Raw genomic sequence first — 21,690 nt, forward strand, 5'->3', positions numbered from 1 at the left:
CTAATGAACTGTAATCCATAGTCTCCCAGTAAATTTTAGAATAGGTCTTTATTAGATTTTCTATGCTTCAAGTGGAAAGAAAAAAAAAATCAATTCTCAAATCTAATTAGCTATGGTTCTTTATTTTGTAGTATTCATAATGTGATCTGTATTACAATAGTCAAGGGAAGAGGTATTAAAGCCACTGTAAGATGTGAAATCTGTATTTATATTAATCACAAATAAAACATGTATTTAATTTTCTTGTTCATCTTTTTTTTTTTTTTGCGACTGCAGCAAAACCGCAAAACACCATGCTACACAAACTCATGCTGCTCTCTAGGTGAGGTGGCCCCTACTATTTCTATTCAAAGAGTGTGTGTGTGTGTGTGTGTGTGTGTGTGTGTGATTAAGTGTTTCCATAGAGGGAAAAATAGAGCAGGATTGAAGATACTTGGGAAGACACCTACCGGCCGTGCACCTCTATGTGGTTGTCAGACCTACCTTGTGTGTGTGTGTGTGTGTGTGTGTGTGTTTACAGCACGCTATTATGAATAAGTCCGCCTGTAAAATGTAGAGTGCAGGATTTCATCCTCAGTCGTTTCGCTGCATCACATGGTACAACAGTACAATCTGCCTAGTGAAAGCTCAGGTGTTTTATTTTTCACCTTTTAATCAACTAAAGCCATTTTCTCTTTCTCTTTTTTTCTTGTTCTGTTGCACTATTTCTGTATTTTTATTCCCCGGCCGTGATTTGCCCCCTTTTTTGTTGACTTTTATTGTCTTATCTTTCTCCCCTTGACCCCCCCCCCCCCCTTCGCTACTTTTATATCCGCCTCGCGTGACGTCACGAATCACCTGTGGGTGGGTGTAGGATCTGGAGATTAGCTGTAGCCGCAGGTAATAGCCAAACATTGGGAGACTGTCGGCAGCGCGAGGCTGTGAGTTTTACCAAAAGAAGGACGACACTGCCCCGAGCCGTGCTGTCCGGTCGAGGCGCCTCACCTTAGGTTTGCAGAGTTTGTTGTTTCGTGGAAGTAAACACACCTGGAAATCGGTGTCCGTGTTTTTTTGGGTTTTTTTTCCTCTGTTTGAGGCGCTAGCAGAGCAAAGTTTTCCCTCTGAGACTTCCGCGGTTTGCTCGCAAGTTATCTTGGATAAAAGACGACCACAACTGTTTCCTCTTATGCGGTAAGTGAATGTTTTGTAAGTAAAATAAAAAAAACGGTTAAATGTTGAATGTGATTTGGTCTGAACAGGTTTCTTGCGCATGTACCGTAGGCCAAACAAGCTTTAAGGGCGAAATGGGCCATATTATTATTATCAATCCACTCAGTTTTATTTACATTCTGAGAATTTCACAGAAGGTGGCGTTACTGGAAGTTGAAGGTTTAATATTGGAGTCTTAGATGCAGGCTATTTTAATGCGCTCTGGCGCGTTTACTGCTGCAAGCCTGTGTGGCAACGAAAGGGGAGGTTTACACCTGGTGATTATTTCTAAACATGCCTCTCCCACAGGTCCCAGGCCTTTTGAGCCATGCCTGGCCACAGCACAGGGGCTAACCAGGCGTCCCGCCACTACAAACACCACATCTCCAGCTCCAGAGCAGAGAAGTACAGGCAGTCACGGACTATATCCAGGGACAGCACAGCCAGTCAAGAATCCCACAAGGATCCTCATTGGGAGCATCTACCCGAGCACCACGCTGAGCGCTCCCGGTATTCAGAGAACAAGTACAGTCGCAGCAAGGGCCACCCACGAAATGGCACGGCACGGGGCTCGGAGACAATAGGATTTATTCCTGGGTCAGCAGACAACACGCCTACCAGCAGACACGCCTGTGGCTCCTGTGCCTCTATGGGCTGGAGCAGCTGTAAGGCTCTTATTTGCTGTGTACTGACCTGTGGATTTTATGGCAGTCGAGAGCCCTGCCTGCCTGTCAACGAGAGCTCCACAGACCATCCCCCTAGAGCAGGTAGTGAGCCTCACCCTCCTAATGGCATGGCTGTGACCAACCCCACCTGTGGCATCCCTTTGGAGTCCAACAAGGCCACCAAAGCCTCTAAATTGCCCACAAGTGACAGCTTTCGCTACCCAGATGTGCGCATCGCAGGTCAGACGGTAAGGTATCCGGTTGCTGCCCCCAAACGGACCCGTGCAGCTGGCAAAGGGGAAAGCCACCGGCCAGTCAGCAACACCAGCCTGCTATCCGGTGAGGGCTATGACTTAGATGACCTGAGTGACACGGGCACAGACATTGACTCTCTCATCACCAAGAAGCTGCTGGAGCTTTACGCTCTGCACCAGATCGACCAGCTGGCCAAGTGCACCTCCGACTCGTCTTTCTCCCGCAAGACCAACGAGATCAGTGAGCTCATCTACAGCATCGCTCAGGATTACAACCTGGAGGAGCAGGAGGCCGAATGCAAGCTGGTGCACGGAGTCATCCGCATCAGCACACGAAAGGGCAAGAGGAACAAAAGCCATCAGTCCACAGCACAACGTCCTAATGGGAGGAGCGACGGGACTCTCCCAGACAGCGGCAACGAGACCATGACCAACACCTTCATGAGCAGTGACTGTAAGACTGTCGTGCGACATTTCGTAAACCAATGAACACTAATGATTACTGCTGTATACACATATACAAACAAACAAGCAAACAAACAAACCAGCCATCTGACCTGTCTTCCCCTAATGACTCATAGTGTCTGTTGGAACGCTGCTGAGGCCTTTTTGTTTGGCTCATAGTTTTAAACCCTGAAATGCCAGGCATTTTACAAGCAATGGCCTAATAACAATTGGTTAATCTGAGGCAAGCTGATACAGGTACACAGTGTCTTATTAATATATTGCCCAATAGAGGAGATTACCGAATTCATTGTAAAATGAAGCGTGTAGTAATGTGTGTCGGAGCGCCTTCTCTGCTTGTGTTCATTTCATCTTTTGTTTGTCCCCTGCTACAGTTCCGGAGGTGAAAGTGTCCGAGCAGACGCCATCAGATGAGCTGGCAAGGAAAATGAGACATTACAGCGGGAAAAGTAAGTACATGTGGGAATTTTCCATGTCAGGCACATATGGACCCTTTTGTATCGTCCTTTGTGTCGAAGAAAAAGCAAGCATGAGGGATTAAGAGTTGAATTTTGTCCAGAATCATTCAGCACCAGAGTGTGATTAGTGGTTAGAAATATTGCACATCATAACCTTAATTGTATTCATTGTGCTGATAGAGCCACAGTCTTTGTCCTGGTCATCGAGGTATAATTACCACCCCTGTGTGTGAATCAGTGTGTGGGGCTCAGTCTTTGCAGTCCATTGTACCTGCTGAAGCTGCGGGCATTTTCTCACATCCTCTCTATTTTCCAGAAACATACCACTCTTTAAACAGTGAAAGGCCTGCATTCCTGCCCTTTTCTCTGCATATTACAATCACTTGCTCATTAGCTGCCTCCTCCCCTCACCTGCCACCTTACACCCACCTATCAATCTGCCTCATTCTCCCCTCCAGCTCAGTGGGTCATGCTACACCACCTGCCAAAGCAGCAGATCAAGTCACATTAAATATATGCCACATAATGTCCCCTCGTTTATTATGTAATTTTAGCGAATACCTTGGGTTACAGATGGATTACCGTGCAGCAGCCTCCTTTTTTTTTTTTTTTTTTTTTTTTTTTCTGTTGTCATTCTGCAAAGAGGCTGTTAAAAGGACGGGGTGTCCTGTTACATGCCTTTGAATGAGGGTACACCACATTGTGTTTCCACAACTTTCACATTGCAGCCTGGGAATGTGTCGACATCCTGGATTAAACTCAACATTTCACGTCTCACATCTCACATCTCGCCTTGTGTGCATGTTCTGTATTGGCTATTTCTATTACTGCTATGTGTTTTGTTTTGGTTTTTTTCTCAATGCATTAAATATATATATATTTTTTCCTCGCAGCGTACTCCTCCAGCACCACCACAGCCTACTCGCACTACCATCATGACACTGAAACAGACTCTTCAGGCGCTCCTCTGCTTCTCTGAAGGGCAACACCGAAGCTAAAGTACCTATACTGACAGGAGTTGTAACCAACTAGATGGACAATTTTATCCTTCGGCTATCATTTATACTGTTACTGAGTGGAGCACCTTTTGGGCGGTTGTACTTCTCCTTTTAGTGGTCCGGCTAATGTTTGCTATTGGAGTGTCATTTAAAGTCAAGGACATTTTATCTTTCCAGCAAATGACCACTGAGGAAACAATTTTTTTTTTTTTTTTTTTTTTTTACACAGGGAGAGACAAAGCGAGTTTTTATGTATTAGTATACAGTGTTTAAAGGTGTTTTCAGAAAAAGGAACATGGCTACACCCCATGGTGTTTTAGCAGACAGTCCATAGGATAGAGACTGATGGTAGAACATAACCGTCCTCATTCTTGTCTGTGTGATTGTTTATGCAAGCCGTTGTGCATGTATTGTGTGTATGGGTTACTGACTCCTGCCATTTAGATTCCTTAGAGGCATGATCTGCAAACTGTATTCTTAAGCCATATTGTGATGTACATATTTTTAAGTCAATGTTACTTTCTGGGTTGTTAAACCATTTGTGGCATATGGCCACAGTTTTTTTTGTTTTGTTTGTTTTTTGTTTTTTTTGTTTTGTTTTTTTTACTCACAGATAAGTCCTGTTTTTAACAAAATAAAAATCTCCGTGCTTGTTTATGTCTTTTCATGTGTATTCATCAAGGAAATTATATGTGTAGTAACGATGTTTTTAAGTCATGCATTTCTTATTTTAGCTTGCAGAAAATATGACAGTACTGCTCCATGCTTGCAGAGCTTTGTGACAGCATTTTGTTTTCTATTTCTACACAAGACAAAATAACATTTATCTACTTTGAATTGCTGCAGGTCCATTTGTTTTGCAACTAATTATTCACTCCTATATTAACAAGTCTTTGCCTCACAGGGTCTTCTGCTACTGTTTCTTCAGCCTACTCTTCCTCTTTATCTCTTGGATTATTGTTGTCAAGCTCATCTCCCTAAGGTCACTACGTTGTACCAGGCAGGCTTTTCCGCCCTCAGCAAAAGAAGAAACTTGTTTGGCTGGTTCTGACAAAAAGGAAATAAAATCCTGGGGTTTATCTTTGTCATTTATTGCAAAGGGAAGAAGCAGTGCAGAAAATCAGCGTGATTTCAGAAACTTGTTCTGAACTCCTACAATGGACCAAATGAATTGAACTGTATTTACCAATACTGTATATTTTAAGATATGCCTCAGTCCTAAAGCAGTATGCCTTCACGTGACAGGTCTATTGTTGCAGTTGCCAACAAAAAATGTGCAGTGCACTTAGTTAATGAGCACCTATGGCAGACACCACCAATAACAAATGTTTTTTTTTTTGTTAACAGTTGGTCCATTTACATATTTTCCGGTGTAGTTAAAATTACAGTGCTTTTTTTGTGTTAAGGGAATATGTATGTTTTGTGCATTAATTTCTTTTTTTCAGCCTTAAAACTAAAGAAATTAAACATCAGCACCTGGAAGCAGGACAGAAAAAGGTAGATAGCTTCACTAGCTTTAAAGAAATTAATCTAAAACCTTATTTAAACACTGTGATTTGTACTGAAAACAGGTGAAAGGATTTTATACTTATTTGTACAAAAAAAAATTGTCACTACTCAACAAAGCCCAGTAAGCTGCAAACAAGCAATTGATCTGTATTTTTCTGTGGCAAATGTAGAGGTTTTCGATTTTCTTTTCTGTTTGTGTTGAGTCGCAGTTGCCCTGTGTAACCCCATTTCCTCTGGCTCTCTGCCCCAACCAGCACATTCCTGTTTTACCTGTATGAGGTGTCATGTAAAGGCTCACTGTTTCACAACTTACATACCACAGGCTAGGATGAATCAAGAGGGCTTGTTCTCTATCAAATATAGCCTGAAGATTGTTAACAGCAACCTCAGATATTTAAGACACTTGATTTAGCATTCAGATATTTCTTCTACTTTCTCTTTCAACTTTTTTGTGTTAAAAATGTGATAATTGCTTTGTGTAGGGCTTTTATTTTGTTAAATGTTTGTGTGTGTTAAGTCTACTCTATAAGCTTCTGTCCTTCTGTAGTTTGCCTGACTAATTGATGATTTCTACTAACTTCCATAAGAGGGAGACAAAGTACTGCTAAAAACAACAGGGTTTACATGACATGTAAACCCTGTTCATGTCAAGATGATTATGATTAGCAATGAAATCGTAATCACCTTGACATGAATTTAAAAATAAAGGGCTTGAGCAATACTTGGCTGCAGAACATGTCAGTTATGACAGACCTGCCAAATGAACTGTGAGTTGAAGATGTTCAGCACAGAGTGTTGGTGTCAGGTGCATAAAACAGATACTCTAAGATTTAGCTCACTGTGAGTGTTTTTAAAAGACCAAGACAAAACCTCACTCTTACATTCATGTACAAAAATATATTTATTTGAAATGTTCTGTAAATGCAGACAAAACTTATTTACAACATGGAAGCAAACAGAGAAGATCTTCAACATAAAATACAGTATATGAACAGTGGCACTGTCTGTCTTTAAGTGGAAAGTTAAATCTTTCCTCTTCAGCAGATACAATCTTTTCAGACTGGACTAAAGTTACCTCAGCTTCAATGTAAATATAAGAAATTTGTAGTTTCAAGTTCACTCTTTCACATAGTTTTTGTTGGCTATCATAAGTGCTTTTTATTTTGTCAGGCATTCCTTCATTTCATGAGGGAACCTGGCTGAGGTTGGTCAACAAAAAGTTCTGCATCACCAGTGTTAAAAATTCAACTTTCTCCAGGATAGTTACATCAAGTCCACCTCCCCTATCGGCAGAAGAGCATGTCGACCAGCAGCTCCAGCAGATCTGCCTGGCCTATCACGGGCCGGAAGAAGAGTTCAGTGATGAGGCTGGGTGTGATGCTCTGCAGTGTGGAGGCAGTGAGGAGGATACGAGCAAAGCGTTCCTGGTCCCCCGGGTGAATGAGCTGGACCACCTCACTGAGGGCGTGCTGAGCTTCCTGTTGCAAGCCTTCAACAAACAGAGCTGCCTTTAAATCTGGTACATCTGTTGGTAGTAAAGACAGGAGATTATTGTTACAGACGTAGTTTTGGCACAGTATTCTGACAGCAGTGATTGAAAATGTACTCCTGAGAACCAGTTTTTTTTTGGAGGTATTTTCACACAGCTTCTTGTATTATAGGGAAAAACCAACCTGGATTAAATATTGTGGTCCCTTTGAGGTATGCGTACTCCTTTGGACTCAAATCCAAACTCCAAAACTTTTTTAGGCAGGACTTGAGTTTGCTGACGCCAGCCATGGTGGGCTGCTCTCTCTCCATCTCAGGGCTCTCCTGACGGTTCAGGAGAATCTTTTTCAGCATGCTGTCAGCAAGGGTGTCTGTCACCTCAAAGTCCACATACTCCTGGGCCAGACCCAAAATGAAGAGTGGTGCCCAGCAGCTTTTGAGAAGGGAGAACTGGTCATTTGGTGGTAACTGGTTAAAAGCAGGTAGGTTCTTCATGAAATGGACAGTTTTAACCAGAACTGCCGAAGCTTCTTTGCAAATCTCAGCTGGCCTTTTCAGGCACACTGTCCTTCGCAGCTCACAGTTGCATCTATGAGGTGCGGAATGGAAGTTGAAGTTGTTTTGAATTGGTTTGCTGTTATCCATTTGGCTCAAGATGTTGTAGAGAATAGGGTTCGAAAACCTGTCACTGTTGGCCGAACAATGACATCCGTTATCCATTCTATAGGTTGTAGAGATATATGTAGTCGAATGTAAGTGTCCTCTCATAGGATGGGCTTGTGAGTACTGCTGCTGCTACCTCCAGTGTAATTGTATTTATAAGGCCAACCCGCCCTGTTTAGTGGACCTTGACTTGTCAATATAGTCTCTGTGAAAAACAACCGTGTGCTCTGCCAGGTGAATGATGGAATAACCCTGGGAAACCGATAAGCTTTTCTCAATGAAAGGGAGCTGGTGGAGTAGGCCTGGATATCAAGAGGGTTGGGCCTTATCTTGTCACCGGTGTCATTAACCCAGGCAGTACCAAGCTACCAAGGACTGCAGAGGTAATAAGTCTCACACCATGCCCCTGCACACTGCCAGCTCACGCCTGGAGAGCTGGAAAGAGGCCAAAGCAGGGAGAGGTCATTGACCTGTATGTTAAGTCCTCTTTTTCTTACTGTAATCCCCCAACAGCACTGGAATTTTAAAAAGCTAATTTTGATGTAATTGTTGCTATAAAAGTGCCCAATCCAATCTCTTGTCACAATATTTGTTTGTCTTTGATATTGATGAAATAAATGAAAATCAACCAACATGGCTTGCCTAACAGCTCTAGGGAAATATTGCCAGAATTGTAGAAATACTAAGGTTAGTAGTCCCCCAACCCACCAATATAACCTTCATCATCCTCAGAAAAATGTCTGATTTTGATATTTTATTTATGGAGTTTAACAAGTCTAGTGGCTCTATATGACTACACTAAGGCACAGTGGTGCTTGGTGCTAAATGCAAATATCATCATGCTAATAGTTCACAGTGACAATGCTAACATACCGATTCTAAGCAGGTATAATGCTTAGCTTGTTCACCATGTTAATTTATAGTGTTAGCATGATAACATTTGCTAACTAGCATCAAACAAAAAAGTAGCCCACTGCAGATGGGAATGTCATTAGTTCTGCAGGTATTTGGTCAGAAATCAAAGTACTGGACAAATTAAAATTTGGACCTGATGATTGCGCTAGAATAAAAACTTAAGAAATCAAAGTATGATGATTCATCGTAAGGGGGAAGTGAGAGGGTGTTGCAAATTTAATGGCAATCCATCGGCGGTTATTGAGGCTTTTCAGAAAATATTACAGTGGTGCGCTAGAAGAAAAGTCAGAGGATCACCAACATCATTAGAATCCATCCTCTCAGCGACACAAATGTCTGTACAAGATTTCATGGCAATCCATATCATTGTTGTTGAGATATTTCAGTCTGGACCAAAGTGGTGGACCGACATGCTGACCTTTCCTTCCATAGAGCCTTGCAGCTAGCTTGGCTAAAAACACTGGAATCAGCCACCATGTGTGCTGTAAGCCTTTACCTCTAGGATGTCATCTGCCCCCAGGTTGCTGCAAACCCCAAATTCACAAAAAGCCCTGACAGCCCTGCAGCTTTGCCCAGCTGTTTCAAAAAATCATTACAGATCAAACATGAGACGATCTTTTGATGGGATCACACCAGCCGAGTCGCCCGTCAACATCTTGCTGTTCCGACCCATAAGTGCTGGGTAGTCATTACTACATTGCTACATGAGTACTCAGTAGTTATTTCTATATTACTATATGGGTACTAAGTGCTCATGGATCGGACCACACCCATTCAACACACCTTCATTTTGATGTCAACTACACATCCGTTAAGTTTTGTGACTGTATCTTACATAGTTCGCCTTGACAAAATCTGTCCACAGACAGACAGACAGACATATTAACACCTGCCAAAGTACTCAAAACCACCTCTGTGGTAGTTCCTGCTACACTAGGTGTCTCCAGGACCATGTTTCACCATGATGATAAACACACACACACACACACACACACACACACACACACACACACACACACACACACACAAACAATTTCACAATGTTAAAGCAAGACCATTCACGCTGTCGTGGCTGGTAAATATAATCATTCTTACATGAAAAATAATTTTGTTGACACACTGGTTTTGAAGTGGTGGATAGATGGATTGATACCACACTGTGCAGGTCCTTCCATGGTCATTTTACTTATAAAAACCCAATTGCTGGAGTTCATTTTCCATTTGCAGGTCCTCAAATGCTTTTATGTTCATTTTTTTTACAGTGATAAATTATAGGTTTACTGCTGGATTGTTAAAGAAACACGCTAAAATTTTACTTACATTTGCATTTGTCCACAGTAATGTGAAATCAAAAATTTGTTTCACTTTTCTACTTCGGTCATGGGGCTGAAATTAGTGAAGTCTGTAGCTCAATAGACTGATAGATAGACTGAGGCTTTCTTTCAAACTTTGGTGTCTCAGACTGACTTTGTAAGATAGATTTTTTTAGGCCTGTAACAAGAAAATTCAAGGAATTTCAGTTTAAGGTGTCTGTAACAGGTGGTACAATGTTCCCCTTGTCATTTAAACGAGTTTATCCTAATTTGTTATCTTCCCAGTGCCTGGCACGGAGGATTGAGACTGATAAGCAAATGACTTTATTATTGTCACAATTAAACAAACAGCACATTTTCAATAACTTTCTCCTTTGGTTTGGACAGTTAGCATCATGAACCCACTAGCCGTTTATCACATTGTATAGTGACAGAATTTCTAACATATTATGCTCTTTACTTTTGGCAGGACATCTGCTGCGCAAGCCAAGAAGCCAGAGTAAGATCTGAACCACAGAGCAGTAGAGTCAAGGTCAGTCCATGAGGTGAATGCTGCAATAAAGAGATTACATTCCAGACACAACTGGCAGCACCAGTCACCGACTGTTTGTTTTACTACATCGTTCTCCTACTCCTTCCTACAACGAATACTCTAGAATATGTTTCATAGCCTTGTTTTCTTTCCTGGAGTGATCTCATTATGACACACAGGGATGATTCATATGAGACATGACATGTCCAAACTCACAGGGGCTAAATCAAAACGGACCCCAGCTTCAAATACATGGTGAAACACAATACATGATCTTCGAGAATGTTTCTGTAAAGTGACCTATAATGCACTCAGCAGCCCTCGGGCTTCATGAAGCATGCTGACAGTTGTAAATGCCGCGATAAGGATTGTGTTTATAGAGGTTAGGAGCAGGCAGAGACGAACACGGAGGACAGACACTTATCTCCACTAAGACAGTAAAAATAAAATGTCCTTCAGTCTATAAGTGGAACAACTGCTGTATGCTGGGATCAAGGAACTGAAACAGTCCAGGTCTGATGAAGCATGATGTAATGGTGGGCACCTGAAGACTTTTTCTGCTATTATATTTGAAATACATATAAACTGTAAAAATACATTAATGTAATTGACTGTAATAGCATTATAAGGATAGCACTATAATAATAATAATTTATTTGGACAATCACTGGATAATTCTGAGAGTTTTAAGAGAACTGTGTCAACATTTCTTCATCCACCCAGTTTGCCTTTCTTGTAAGGTTTCCCCCAAATATTGACTTTTGTTTTTCCTCTGGTTTTAGTTTTCCCTGGTCATTGACCTCTCAGTACAACCGTTTCATGTGTGTGCGTGATTGACGCCATGTCTTGAACTTGACACTTGACATTAACCTACTGCTAATACAGTTGAGGAAAAATCATTGAATTATCCTGGAATTCACACCACATGTTTATATGTAGTTTTGTTAGGCTCACTATAAAAGTAATGTATGTTATTAACTTGCACGGACTGTACTAATGTTCAGTGATGTTCTGCTGATGACCCTATGGTACCTGGAAATAAGCACACATACTAAGCTAAGATAAAGGTAAACTTCTATACTTTTGTGGTTCTCAACGAAAGGTGCCTGTAACAAAGTGTGTCAAAAACTTTGATTGGACTTTTTCCTGATTTAAGTTATATTTTTTTTACACTGCATTTTATTTTGGCAACGTTCTTCTACGGTTGCTCTGTGTTGAGAGACACTGAGGCATTTGAGAAATTAGAATTTTTTTGTTGAAGGGAAAGAAGCGTTTTATAAAAATAGTTTTTATATTCCTTAATGTGTGGTATCAAGTAGGAACAACTGTTAATGTACTGGCACTGCTATAAAAAAAAAAAAAAAAAAAAATCAACAATACCAAGCCCTACAATTGAATTGTGACTCTTTATCTTTATTTTAAGTTCCAAAGGCCAAAAACTGGCCAATGACTCATGACAGTGTCTTTTTGTGGCAATGTGTCACAGTGTTTTTGGTATGTCTGTGGAAAAATGTAGTCTCCTCCAGGCTCATTACTGGTTTATTTACCTTTTTTTTATTTTCCAGCAAAGACAGAAGTATCTGGTGTGTCTATTTGTGAGACTCTAAGTGGCTCCCTGTGCACAGCAGCGCTCTGGGTGGGTGATATACCTACGTGTTAGAAAGTTTTAATCTTTCAGTACTTTACAAGCAGTGAGGTTATAAACTTAAAAGTAAGAGTGAATTTCTGACTTACCCGTATAATTATATATGTAAAGTCCTGGGGGTTTCAACACTAAATTTTAATTTTTCACATTTGGCCTTCTTGATGATTAGTCTTAGCCTCCACAAGCCAGGATGGCTATGACTAATGCGCAGTAAGTGTGTAACATGGTGTGTAAAGTGATGTCAGGGTTCCAGACACCTGGGCCAAGTTTTACCACCAATTTATTATCACAACACAATGATAAAGGCTGAGGTGAAGGCTAAAGAGTTAGTCTCTGGGTCAATGAACTCTGACTGAACATATTTATTGGTTGACTCTCAGAAAAAAAAAAAAAAAAATTGAGTGAGGTGAAAGATGTCAATAGTTTTCTTTAAAAAATAAATTATTCTTTTGTCCTGTTTAGTGAGTTTAAAGAGTCTCATACTTGTATTGTTGCCTTTTTGCCTAAATCAAAAATAGATATGTAAAGTTAAAAACCGAGCCAGAATGCGGTTCTTGTAACTGTAATTTGAGTCATATGGTTTCATTTCTCCTTTTAACATTTTAGTTTAGAATGTAATTAAGGTTGCAGAATAGCTCACTATCAGTCTTCTGTTTGGTGATTGGGTTGTTACTAGTTTATGTTCATTTATTGTGAAACACAGCTGTCCAAGAAGGGGAATCTCTCTTAAAAATATTTTTATATCCCAGTTTTACCCCTTTGTACAAAGGGTAAACATATTTCTTGGAAATCAGAGGAATTTCAGTTTGGATGGGATTGCAACAATTTCATGGTGAAGATACAAACAGCAGTGCACATGTAGATACAGTAAAACCTTCAGAGATGATATTCATTATTGATTTATCAAGATACATGGTTTGATTCTAGAGATGACATATTTTCATGAAAGATAAAGATAAACAGACAGATCTGGGAGAACCACACCATACTAGTATCTTTGAAGATGAAAATAGTGTGTCTTCTATCTTTGTGTCTTTGTATGTCTTGTCTTTGTTCTTTTTGCTGTGAAAACAGAGCACATAATTAAAAAATAATGAAGTACAAAAGAATGAAAAAGACTGTTACAATAAACATGTTAAATCTAGACACTGGCCTCTGATCAATGTGAATAGCTCTGGTCTTTATTTACCTTTATAGCCACGCATCCCTTTTTTGGTGTAATGTGTCTCTATTTACGAACTTGCCCATACTTCTGCTTTTGAAACTGGCGGGATAGTTTCTTTAATTTTTAATTTTATTTTTAAGGATTCCTACCTAATTTGAGCACCTGCATCTATTCACTAGCTAGCTCCCTCTCTTGAATTTAAAGTTATCATTAAATGGGAGACAATATCTAAACTACGGGATAACACTTTACTTGAAGTGCCCCTATTTAGCATTTATAGCACTATACAAAATCTGTTATAAAACCTTTACGACACAGTATCATGTAGTTCTAAGCTTCTACAAGTGTTTATTAATGTATTTGTTAAAAACGACCGACTATTGTTACGAATAAGTAAAATAGATTATATAATAAATCGTGTAATATATAATATAAAGAATGTTGTGGCAATCTGAATCTTTTTCGAACGTCTCAGGAAGCGGATGTGATGTCATATATGAAGGCGTTGCGGACCAGTTGATAAACAATCATGGCGGACTGTGAAGGTGGATCCCCTGTGTATTTTGCAATTAGCAATATTCCTGTAGCCTTTCGCTCAGCGGACCTGAGAAATTATTTCAGTCAGTTCATAGAAAGCGGCGGGTTTCAGTGTTTCCACTACCGCCATCGGCCCGAGGCTCTCAGAGAGTTCGAGAGCACAGTGTGCGGCGACACGGAGGAGGGCAACCCCAACTCCTCGCAGACGGACCGGCTCACAAAAACCGGCTCGGCGAAGAGGCGGGCGGTGAGGTCGTGCTGTTGTGTCGTCTCGGTTCACGGCGAAGAAGCGGACAGGTTCGTCCGGATGTACAGGGGGAATCACTGGATTGACTCGAAGGGGACCTGGCTGGCCAGGCGGTGCGTTATCAAAAGAGTCAAAGTTTCACAAGACAGAGGTTAGTGAGAGGTTGTGTATGTGCTTCCCCACGGGGGCCTGCCTTGAACTTTAGTGTCAGTCGAACTAACCTGAACAGACAGCGAAAGAAAGGCATTACTCCTCGTTTCGTCGGGGGTTTCGCGTAATTCTGTTGTGCCATGTTAAAGGGGCACTCCGCCGATTTTACACCAAGGCTCTGTGACTCTGCGGGGAGTCTCGCCAAGCCCGAGGAAATAAAACAGAACATAACAAAGAATAGAATATCATCATCTTGGTTTAAGAGACTACTGGGGTTACAGAGTTTGTTGCATGATGGGACATGTAGGATCAAGTCTATTGAGAGCGTGACCCATTCTAGGGACTGTCAGGATGTCTTGTCCTATGCTGCTTTGATTTGGAATATTATTTTGGATTACATTCATTTGTGAGACCTTCAACAATGATGAAACATTGCAAGTTATGAAAGCTCCAATTATAATCTTAAAGCTACCCACTTGGTCATTTCTCAGTTTTCTTGGTATTTGTGAAGTTATAATCACCAAATCCTTTATGTTTTTTTTTTTTTTTCAAATGGCAAATTTTGGGTAATTTTCACTCAAGAAACTTACATTCATAGACTAACATTTAAAACACTCCTTTTTTCTATATGGAAACCTCTCGGTTAGATAAAGAGTATAGGAATTATATAATCTATGCCATGGCTTCTTCATATAAGTGTTACTGTTTATTACTGTAAATTTGTTGTCTTTTGTCTTGTTTAATTGTGTCATGAACTGTTATCACTATGTGTGCAGCTAAACATTTTTCAATTATTTCAGATGATGGATCATTCCCCTATAAAACAAAGTACGAGCAGCGGCACCATGTTTCGTTAACAGAGCGTTTCACAGAGGCTGACCTCAAAAGCTTATCCGAGCTGAATCCACCCGCTCTGATGCAGAATGGGAATGTGGGCACACCGGTGAAAGTGTTCCTCCAGCTCATCCAGTCCTGCCGACTGCCTCCGCGCCTCATCCGGAAGTTAGGCCTCACTTTCCCCAAGACCAGCTCCAACCGCCGTTACGGAAACGTACCTTTCCAGTATAAGAACACTCGCACTCTTCCAGCCACAGAAGAAACTGTATTAACTGCTGCTGGACATGAAATATCAGGACCAGCCACTTTGGTTAATCCATCCTCTGAATCGAGGCAGCTGGCTGATAGCGCAGAAACAACAGAGACTGATGAGCCACAGAAAGAGGAGGAGGAGGATGCACAGTCAAACGCAGATGATGTGGGTACAAGTTTTAATCCATCAATGAATGTCACTTATTAGCATGTGTAGGCTGTGATATAGGCCTGGCTGAACTGTCGTCATCACCTTGATTGAGGTTTGCCAATGTTTCATCTTGTCGGTTGCAGGATGATGACTACTGTGAGGAGTGGGAGCGCCACGAGGCTTTACATGATGACATAACAAGCCAGGAGCGAAGCAAAGAGAGGCTGTATGAAGAGGAGATTGAGTTGAAGTGGGAAAAGGGCGGCTCAGGCTTGGTGTTTTACACCGATGCCCAGTACTGGCAAGAAGAAGAAGGAGGTATGCAAAAAATACATTAATCATACAGTTTAAACATTAAATATTAATATATCTCCCAGCCTTACCTCATAACTGCTTGCAAAATTTGTTACGATCTAAATAGACTCAAAGTACAATTATGATTTTTTTTAATCATCAATATTTTAAATGAAGTGTATTTTTTTGCGGAAACATTGATTACATTTGTCACTCTGTCTTTTTTTTTTTTTTTTTTTTAGATTTTGATGAACAAACTGCAGATGACTGGGATGTTGACATGAGCGTTTACTATGATAAAGGTATCTCAAGTTTGTTATACATCTCCAATTACCTTGATAGAGGAAGGGAACCAAACTAAATTATCCCTGCAGAGTTAGATTTTCTTAACCCAATTCTCACTCTCAAAGATGGAGGTGACATGGATGCCCGTGACTACGTCCGAATGCGGTATGAAAAGAGGCTGAGGGAGGGTCTTGAAGATGGATCTAGACCCAGCCAATCTATCGGCAGCTTTGAGAGGTTCACTAAGGTAAGGAGGTTGCCACTACCTATAATTTGCTCCCAAAATGTCTTGTACAATCTCTATTAACTATTTCATTAATACATTTCCCTTGGGGTAGGGCGTTGGCCGTCGTGTGATGGAGAAGCAAGGCTGGAAGGATGGCCAAGGGTTGGGGAACAGTCGAACTGGAATCCCTGAAGCCCTGGAGAATGAGGGCCAACATCCTAACTGCAAAAGGGGCTTTGGGTGAGTATAAATATGAAAACAGAATCAACAAAATATAATTGCATGTTTTGGTATGTTTGCTTTGTTTGTTATACATAATATATATATATTATATATATTTGTTAGACATTGCGTTCCATATCCTATTCTAAAATTTCTCTTTTTGCAGGTACCATGGAGAGAAATTGATCTTAAATCCTGGGAAAAAGTCCAGAACAGATTTCCATGTAACTACAGTGTATGATAAACCCAAAGACATAGATGGAGGGGACACCCTGCTGAGACGCCAACCAAACACAAATATGAAGTACAGAGGCTGGCAGCCAGGTGGCAGCATTGGACCACACAGAAGACTTTAAATAAATTATTATCTTGTATCTGTATAGATATATATTGTCTGTCTGGCTTTGATATTAAAACGTTTTTCAAACCATTCATTCCACCTGTGCTGGGGTTGTCTCTTTACTTTTTATATGCTTATTTAATGTAATGTAATCAGATTGCTGACTCACTGTCACAGGAAAACTTGTTTTCCTATGTTAATACTACATAATTGTATGGAATCGTATGGGCTGTTTTAAGTATGTAACATAAGAGCCAGGCTGGAGTAAAATATGAGGTTTTATCACAAAGATCTTACGTTAGAGTAGTACTCTGTATTAATTGAAAAACACTGCTTTTATTTTGACAGGTCGGTAACGTAACCCGGATGTGGATTACAGTAACTTAGCCTTTTAGCTAGCGACCATTGTACGCATGCAAACATAACGGCGGTACATGGTAACTATTTGTCAATACTTGCTAAATTTAAAAATTGAAATCCATAACAATGCAACAAAATTGTCTGTCGTTAGCGTTTGTCGAAGCGCTCTTGAGTCGCACACAGACTTTTAACTAAGGCTAACTAGGTAACGTTAGCCAGCTCACGTTATTAATGTTAACTTACCTGAGTGTGTAACTTGAGATTCATTTACTCTTTGGTAAAAGTCGAAGCAAGTATAATATAATAGTAATCGTGACTACGAAGTAAAGTCTCAACTTGCCTTCGGCCACTTTAGTGCTGTTTTCTGATATTTACGTGATTCTTCAAGCCTACAGTACGCTGGATGCTGATATCCTGCTGAGGACGGCACAGTAGGTCCCGCTCGCATCCTTGTCCCATCTAATGTGAACCTCTGCAGCCCGCCAGCACCCGTGGTTACCGAAACCATGGCCGGCCAGACAGGACCGACCCCCTCTCTACGTTTCGGCCAGGTGGTCATTGGACCCCCGGGTTCAGGTAAAACCACTTACTGCCAAGGAATGCAAGAGTTCCTGACTCACCTGGGACGCAAGGTGGTTGTGGTGAACATGGACCCTGCCAACGAAGGGCTACCATATTCTTGTGCGGTGGATATCTCAGAGCTGGTTACTCTGGACGACGTCATGGAAGGCCTGAAGCTTGGGCCCAACGGCGGGCTCCTCTACTGTATGGAGTATGTTGAGGCAAACCTGGACTGGTTGGAGAACAAGCTGAAACAGTACAATGACTGTTACTTCTTGTTCGACTGTCCTGGACAGGTCGAGCTCTACACCCACCAGAGCTCAGTAAAGAACATATTTTCAAAGCTGGCCAAGTGGAACTTCAGGGTGAGCTGCTAATGCATTCAGGGATGGGAAGGATCTCATGTCCCCTGAGCCTTAAACTGATACTTTATCCATACAGTCATTATGCTTGTACTTAATATGAAATTGATTTTCCCCTTTAGACTGCAATTAGGCCTTATGACTGCTGTTCTCCCCCACATTCTCGCTTCTTTTAGCTGACGGCAGTGCACCTCGTGGACTCTCATTATTGTGCTGACCCAGCCAAGTTCATCTCTGTGCTATGTACCTCCCTGTCCACCATGCTGCATGTGGAGCTTCCCCATGTCAATGTCCTCTCCAAGATGGACTTGATTGAGCAGTATGGCAAACTGGGTAAGGGCTGTTGGCTTTATCTCAAATGATACAAATGTTAGACAGAGGATTCTTGTATTTTTCAGGCATGCACCAAATAATTTTACAATTTATTTAGTATTTGATTAATCTGTGACATTAAGTTTCACACACAATATTATGTACCATGGTAACATTTTTGTTTTTTTTCTCCTCTGTATTCTTATACAGCCTTCAACCTTGATTTCTACACAGAGGTCCTGGATCTGACCTATCTTCTCGATCACCTTGCTTCAGATCCTTTCTTTAAAAAATTCCGCAATCTAAATGAAAAGTTGGCGGAGGTCATACAAGATTATGGCCTTGTCTCCTTTGTGCCTCTCAATGTACAGGTATGACTGCTGTTTTTGAGCCATTTCTTGTTAAATATTGCAAAAAAAATTATCAACAGTGACTCAGGCTCAAAATATTTCATACTGCTGGTGGTACCTTCTGGCCAATAGGACCAAATATTGCTTTAATCCACTGAATTACTATATGGTCCCGTAAATTAAGTTACTTAATTAGATTAATTAATTAAGTAGAATCAACGGGGATTTCCTGATTCAAAAAAGGGCATAGGTGGCTCAGTCTAGTATACACGCCCACTGTAAATGGCTTTCATCAAACTTTTGAATTTAAATTAATAAAACTAATCAAATGTAATTCATGTAGTCCTTTTATTAAAGGAATATAATGTGTCATGTTTTCTCTAACAGCTTAGTTTGTATGTATGTGCTGCATCTATTTTGAGACACTGAAAAGTAAAAACACAGCTCTATCTGACTAAAATTGGTTATTGTTCAGTGACTACCAGGTTTAAAGTTTGCTTTGAGCTAAATCCAAAAATCACAGACCCAATGTAGCTTGACCAGCTTTATCAAACATTGCTCTGTTGGCTCAGTTTCTGTCTGTAGCACAGAATAAGTGGCTAAAATATTGTAATTGCTTTTTCAGAGTAATATTTTTTTTACTAATTAAAAACTAATTTCATATTTTGACTAAAAGCAAACTTAGCACCAAATCTTTCAAAACGATCTGGCGATGAATCAATCATAATTATAAATCACTTTTAGCTTTTCAAATTCAAGACCGGATCAATTTTCTGCATATGGATTGGTCTGGTAAAAGGCTGTAGGCTGTCTGCACACTGTATTCGTTCCCTGACATTACTTTTTCATGGAGACTGATTTGATCCTGTGTGTGTCTAGAGACAGGAGTCTAGACCGCTGTGCCATCACTGCATATGGGACCCGTAATTTATACAAATGGCAGGTTGGCACTTGGAAAATGCAGCCTTGATGCATATCTGTGTTTTCTACACCCTCTTAGTTAAGCAGCCATTAGTTACCTTAGTTACCAAAGGCACTTAAAACAGCTAATTTATAAGCAAAATATACAAAATATTTGACCTTGAGAAAGAAAAAGAGCTAATCTCTGAGTATCGGAGGCCAGTGAAGTTTGGGGTTTTGTGGCTTTATATGCATGTGTAGTTTATCTCAGAGTACCAAGCCTTGATTAATAAATCAAGGCAGAAAAGGCTGCATTACCACATTTCCAAGAAGGTTTCAAAATCTGTTTTGCGGAAGATGCCATCATGCAGTAGATCAGACTGTTAGAGAAAAAAAATAAGGAAAGAGAATTAGGACATATGAAACCGGTCAGATATTACACAGACTTGTGATAAAATTACTTCTGTATACTTTATATACTAGCTATATGTATTTTATAGTGGTTATACTGAAACCAGAAACATAATAGACTTCAAACAGCACATTAGCAAGGTTTCAGTGTGTTTTCTTAGCAAATATTTTGTCAGCAGGTAGTCTTGGTGAATTTCTACAGGGAAAACCCCCCCCTTCATAAAATGCTTTTCTTTTCTGTCTCCAGGACAAAGAGAGCATGATTCAGGTCTTACGAGCAGTGGACAAGGCCAATGGCTACTGCTTTGGAGACCTGGAGGAGAGGAATCTGCAGGCCATGATGTCAGCTGCTGTGGGGGCAGACTTCCAGTTTGACTCGTATCCTTTCCTAATCACTGTGGTGATTCAGTGTGACTCATCCTGTTTAAAATCATTCTTAACATTTACAGGAGGTGGGGGAAAACTGAATACACTGATGTTTCTAATGTCTTACAAAGAATTATGCTAAAAGTAACCTGACTCTTACAATATACATTTTAAATTGTGTTATTTTGTAATGTTTTCCTTCACAATTGACGCTCCAGTACTCTTGGCGTGCAAGAGAGGTATGTTGAAACCAGTGGAAAGACTGTGGAGGAGGATATGATGGACCTGTAAATTGAAAATCCCAATTAAAAGGACAAAACCGGTCGCCTTTTAGCATCAGTGTACCAGGGGAGTCTTGGCAACATCCATCTCAGTTGGTCTGAATACTGAGCCCCTTTCTACAAAAGCAGTGGGGAGACAGGAACTAAATTTGGGTGCTGGAGACGCTTCAAGGTTGCACCACACCTCAGAAAAATCACACAGGAGGACTGAAAGGGACTAAATGCATAACTTTGCTTTAGTTTTCAATGAGAGAAGTGTGATGAATTGTTTTTCTCTACTGCTGTCTTTATACACAACAATAAAGGACATTTTCAATAGATACCAGTACATTTTGTTAAACAGTATCACTTGTAAAGGCCTTAATTTTTTTCCTCTTTTTTTGAGTATGTTAGATATTTGAGGCCCTGATATTGTTGAGGAATTACAGGTAAATTTCCAATGGTGAACATCCAGTGGTGCAGGTCTACATAAGTCATATTCACTCAGAAACAATAAAGTGACTGCAATAAATGTTGACATTGTTCTTTCTCTTCTCTAGGGTCATGAATTAACAGAAAATAAAAGCTTCATGTTGCTATTCCTCGCTGCTTATTTTAGATTATTGGTGCATAAATTAAATCTCTGAAAAACGTTCATTTTGTTGTCTTTCTTTTTTTTTTTTTTCTTGTTTGTTTTATAATTTGGTGAAGAACATCATGGCAAAGATTAAACAAAGGACCTGGACTTTCCTCATGCGTAAGCTCCTGCCACATGCATATATTAGTGCGGAGGATGTCTGACGGGAAGATACGGAGAACAGAGCATTTTTCTTTGATATGCAGTGGAATATAATGGAACCTGACAACTGCCTGTGCCTCAGAGATCCGAGCGCAATTGGATTGTGTGTGTGCATGTGTGTGGTGGATAGGTAAATATTAACACAAATATTAAGTCTTTTATGTTTTAGAAGAAATTGTGACTGGTGTATTGGTATAGGTCAAATACTAA

At 40.5% G+C, this 21,690-nt stretch overlaps 4 protein-coding genes across 7 annotated transcripts; 3 read left to right on the forward strand and 1 right to left on the reverse strand.

Annotated features, from left to right (window-relative positions):
- The first annotated feature begins 821 nt into the window (after positions 1-821).
- Positions 822-5,147, forward strand: kdf1a (keratinocyte differentiation factor 1a). Its single transcript, XM_040116845.1, has 4 exons — positions 822-1,170; positions 1,498-2,561; positions 2,947-3,021; positions 3,924-5,147. Exons 2-4 carry the CDS (start codon positions 1,517-1,519, stop codon positions 4,007-4,009), a joined length of 1,206 nt encoding a protein of 401 aa, XP_039972779.1. The 5' UTR covers positions 822-1,170; positions 1,498-1,516; the 3' UTR covers positions 4,010-5,147.
- Positions 5,148-6,467: 1,320 nt separating this feature from the next.
- nr0b2a (nuclear receptor subfamily 0, group B, member 2a) lies at positions 6,468-7,797 on the reverse strand. The gene is made up of 2 exons (XM_040118293.1): positions 7,211-7,797; positions 6,468-7,062 (listed from the first exon to the last, which is right to left on the reverse strand). Exons 1-2 carry the CDS (start codon positions 7,791-7,793, stop codon positions 6,821-6,823), a joined length of 825 nt encoding a protein of 274 aa, XP_039974227.1. The 5' UTR covers positions 7,794-7,797; the 3' UTR covers positions 6,468-6,820.
- A 5,963-nt stretch (positions 7,798-13,760) lies between these two features.
- On the forward strand, positions 13,761-16,887 carry gpatch3 (G patch domain containing 3). The gene is made up of 7 exons (XM_040118022.1): positions 13,761-14,193; positions 14,993-15,447; positions 15,576-15,750; positions 15,969-16,028; positions 16,137-16,258; positions 16,350-16,477; positions 16,626-16,887. Exons 1-7 carry the CDS (start codon positions 13,788-13,790, stop codon positions 16,813-16,815), a joined length of 1,536 nt encoding a protein of 511 aa, XP_039973956.1. The 5' UTR covers positions 13,761-13,787; the 3' UTR covers positions 16,816-16,887.
- A 240-nt stretch (positions 16,888-17,127) lies between these two features.
- gpn2 (GPN-loop GTPase 2) lies at positions 17,128-21,278 on the forward strand. 4 transcript variants are annotated; one of them, XM_040116643.1, is made up of 6 exons: positions 17,128-17,236; positions 17,548-18,085; positions 18,259-18,415; positions 18,605-18,765; positions 20,303-20,433; positions 20,640-21,278. In XM_040116643.1, exons 2-6 carry the CDS (start codon positions 17,666-17,668, stop codon positions 20,710-20,712), a joined length of 942 nt encoding a protein of 313 aa, XP_039972577.1. In that variant the 5' UTR covers positions 17,128-17,236; positions 17,548-17,665; the 3' UTR covers positions 20,713-21,278. The 4 variants fall into 4 exon arrangements, with proteins under 4 accessions (XP_039972577.1, XP_039972579.1, XP_039972580.1 ...); XM_040116645.1 differs by having other exon boundaries at positions 17,139-17,236; positions 17,555-18,085; XM_040116646.1 differs by having other exon boundaries at positions 17,166-17,364; positions 17,555-18,085.
- Positions 21,279-21,690: the final 412 nt, after the last annotated feature.

Source organism: Xiphias gladius, chromosome 22 (genome assembly GCF_016859285.1).
Source record: "Xiphias gladius isolate SHS-SW01 ecotype Sanya breed wild chromosome 22, ASM1685928v1, whole genome shotgun sequence".
NCBI classification, from domain to species: Eukaryota; Metazoa; Chordata; class Actinopteri; order Istiophoriformes; family Xiphiidae; genus Xiphias; species Xiphias gladius.

Coding starts and splice junctions, on each gene's coding strand:
- gpn2 (XM_040116643.1), top strand. CDS start 17,666: ATGGCCGGCCAGACAGGACCGACCCCCTCTCTACGTTTCGGCCAGGTG. Junction 18,416..18,604: donor TGAGCAGTATGGCAAACTGG/GTAAGGGCTGTT, acceptor ATTCTTATACAG/CCTTCAACCTTGATTTCTAC. Junction 20,434..20,639: donor GCAGACTTCCAGTTTGACTC/GTATCCTTTCCT, acceptor TTGACGCTCCAG/TACTCTTGGCGTGCAAGAGA.
- kdf1a (XM_040116845.1), top strand. CDS start 1,517: ATGCCTGGCCACAGCACAGGGGCTAACCAGGCGTCCCGCCACTACAAA. Junction 2,562..2,946: donor CACCTTCATGAGCAGTGACT/GTAAGACTGTCG, acceptor CCCCTGCTACAG/TTCCGGAGGTGAAAGTGTCC. Junction 3,022..3,923: donor GAGACATTACAGCGGGAAAA/GTAAGTACATGT, acceptor TTTTCCTCGCAG/CGTACTCCTCCAGCACCACC.
- nr0b2a (XM_040118293.1), bottom strand. CDS start 7,793: ATGAGAGGACACTTACATTCGACTACATATATCTCTACAACCTATAGA. Junction 7,063..7,210: donor GACCACAATATTTAATCCAG/GTTGGTTTTTCC, acceptor TACTACCAACAG/ATGTACCAGATTTAAAGGCA.
- gpatch3 (XM_040118022.1), top strand. CDS start 13,788: ATGGCGGACTGTGAAGGTGGATCCCCTGTGTATTTTGCAATTAGCAAT. Junction 14,194..14,992: donor CAAAGTTTCACAAGACAGAG/GTTAGTGAGAGG, acceptor CAATTATTTCAG/ATGATGGATCATTCCCCTAT. Junction 16,029..16,136: donor GAGCGTTTACTATGATAAAG/GTATCTCAAGTT, acceptor TCACTCTCAAAG/ATGGAGGTGACATGGATGCC.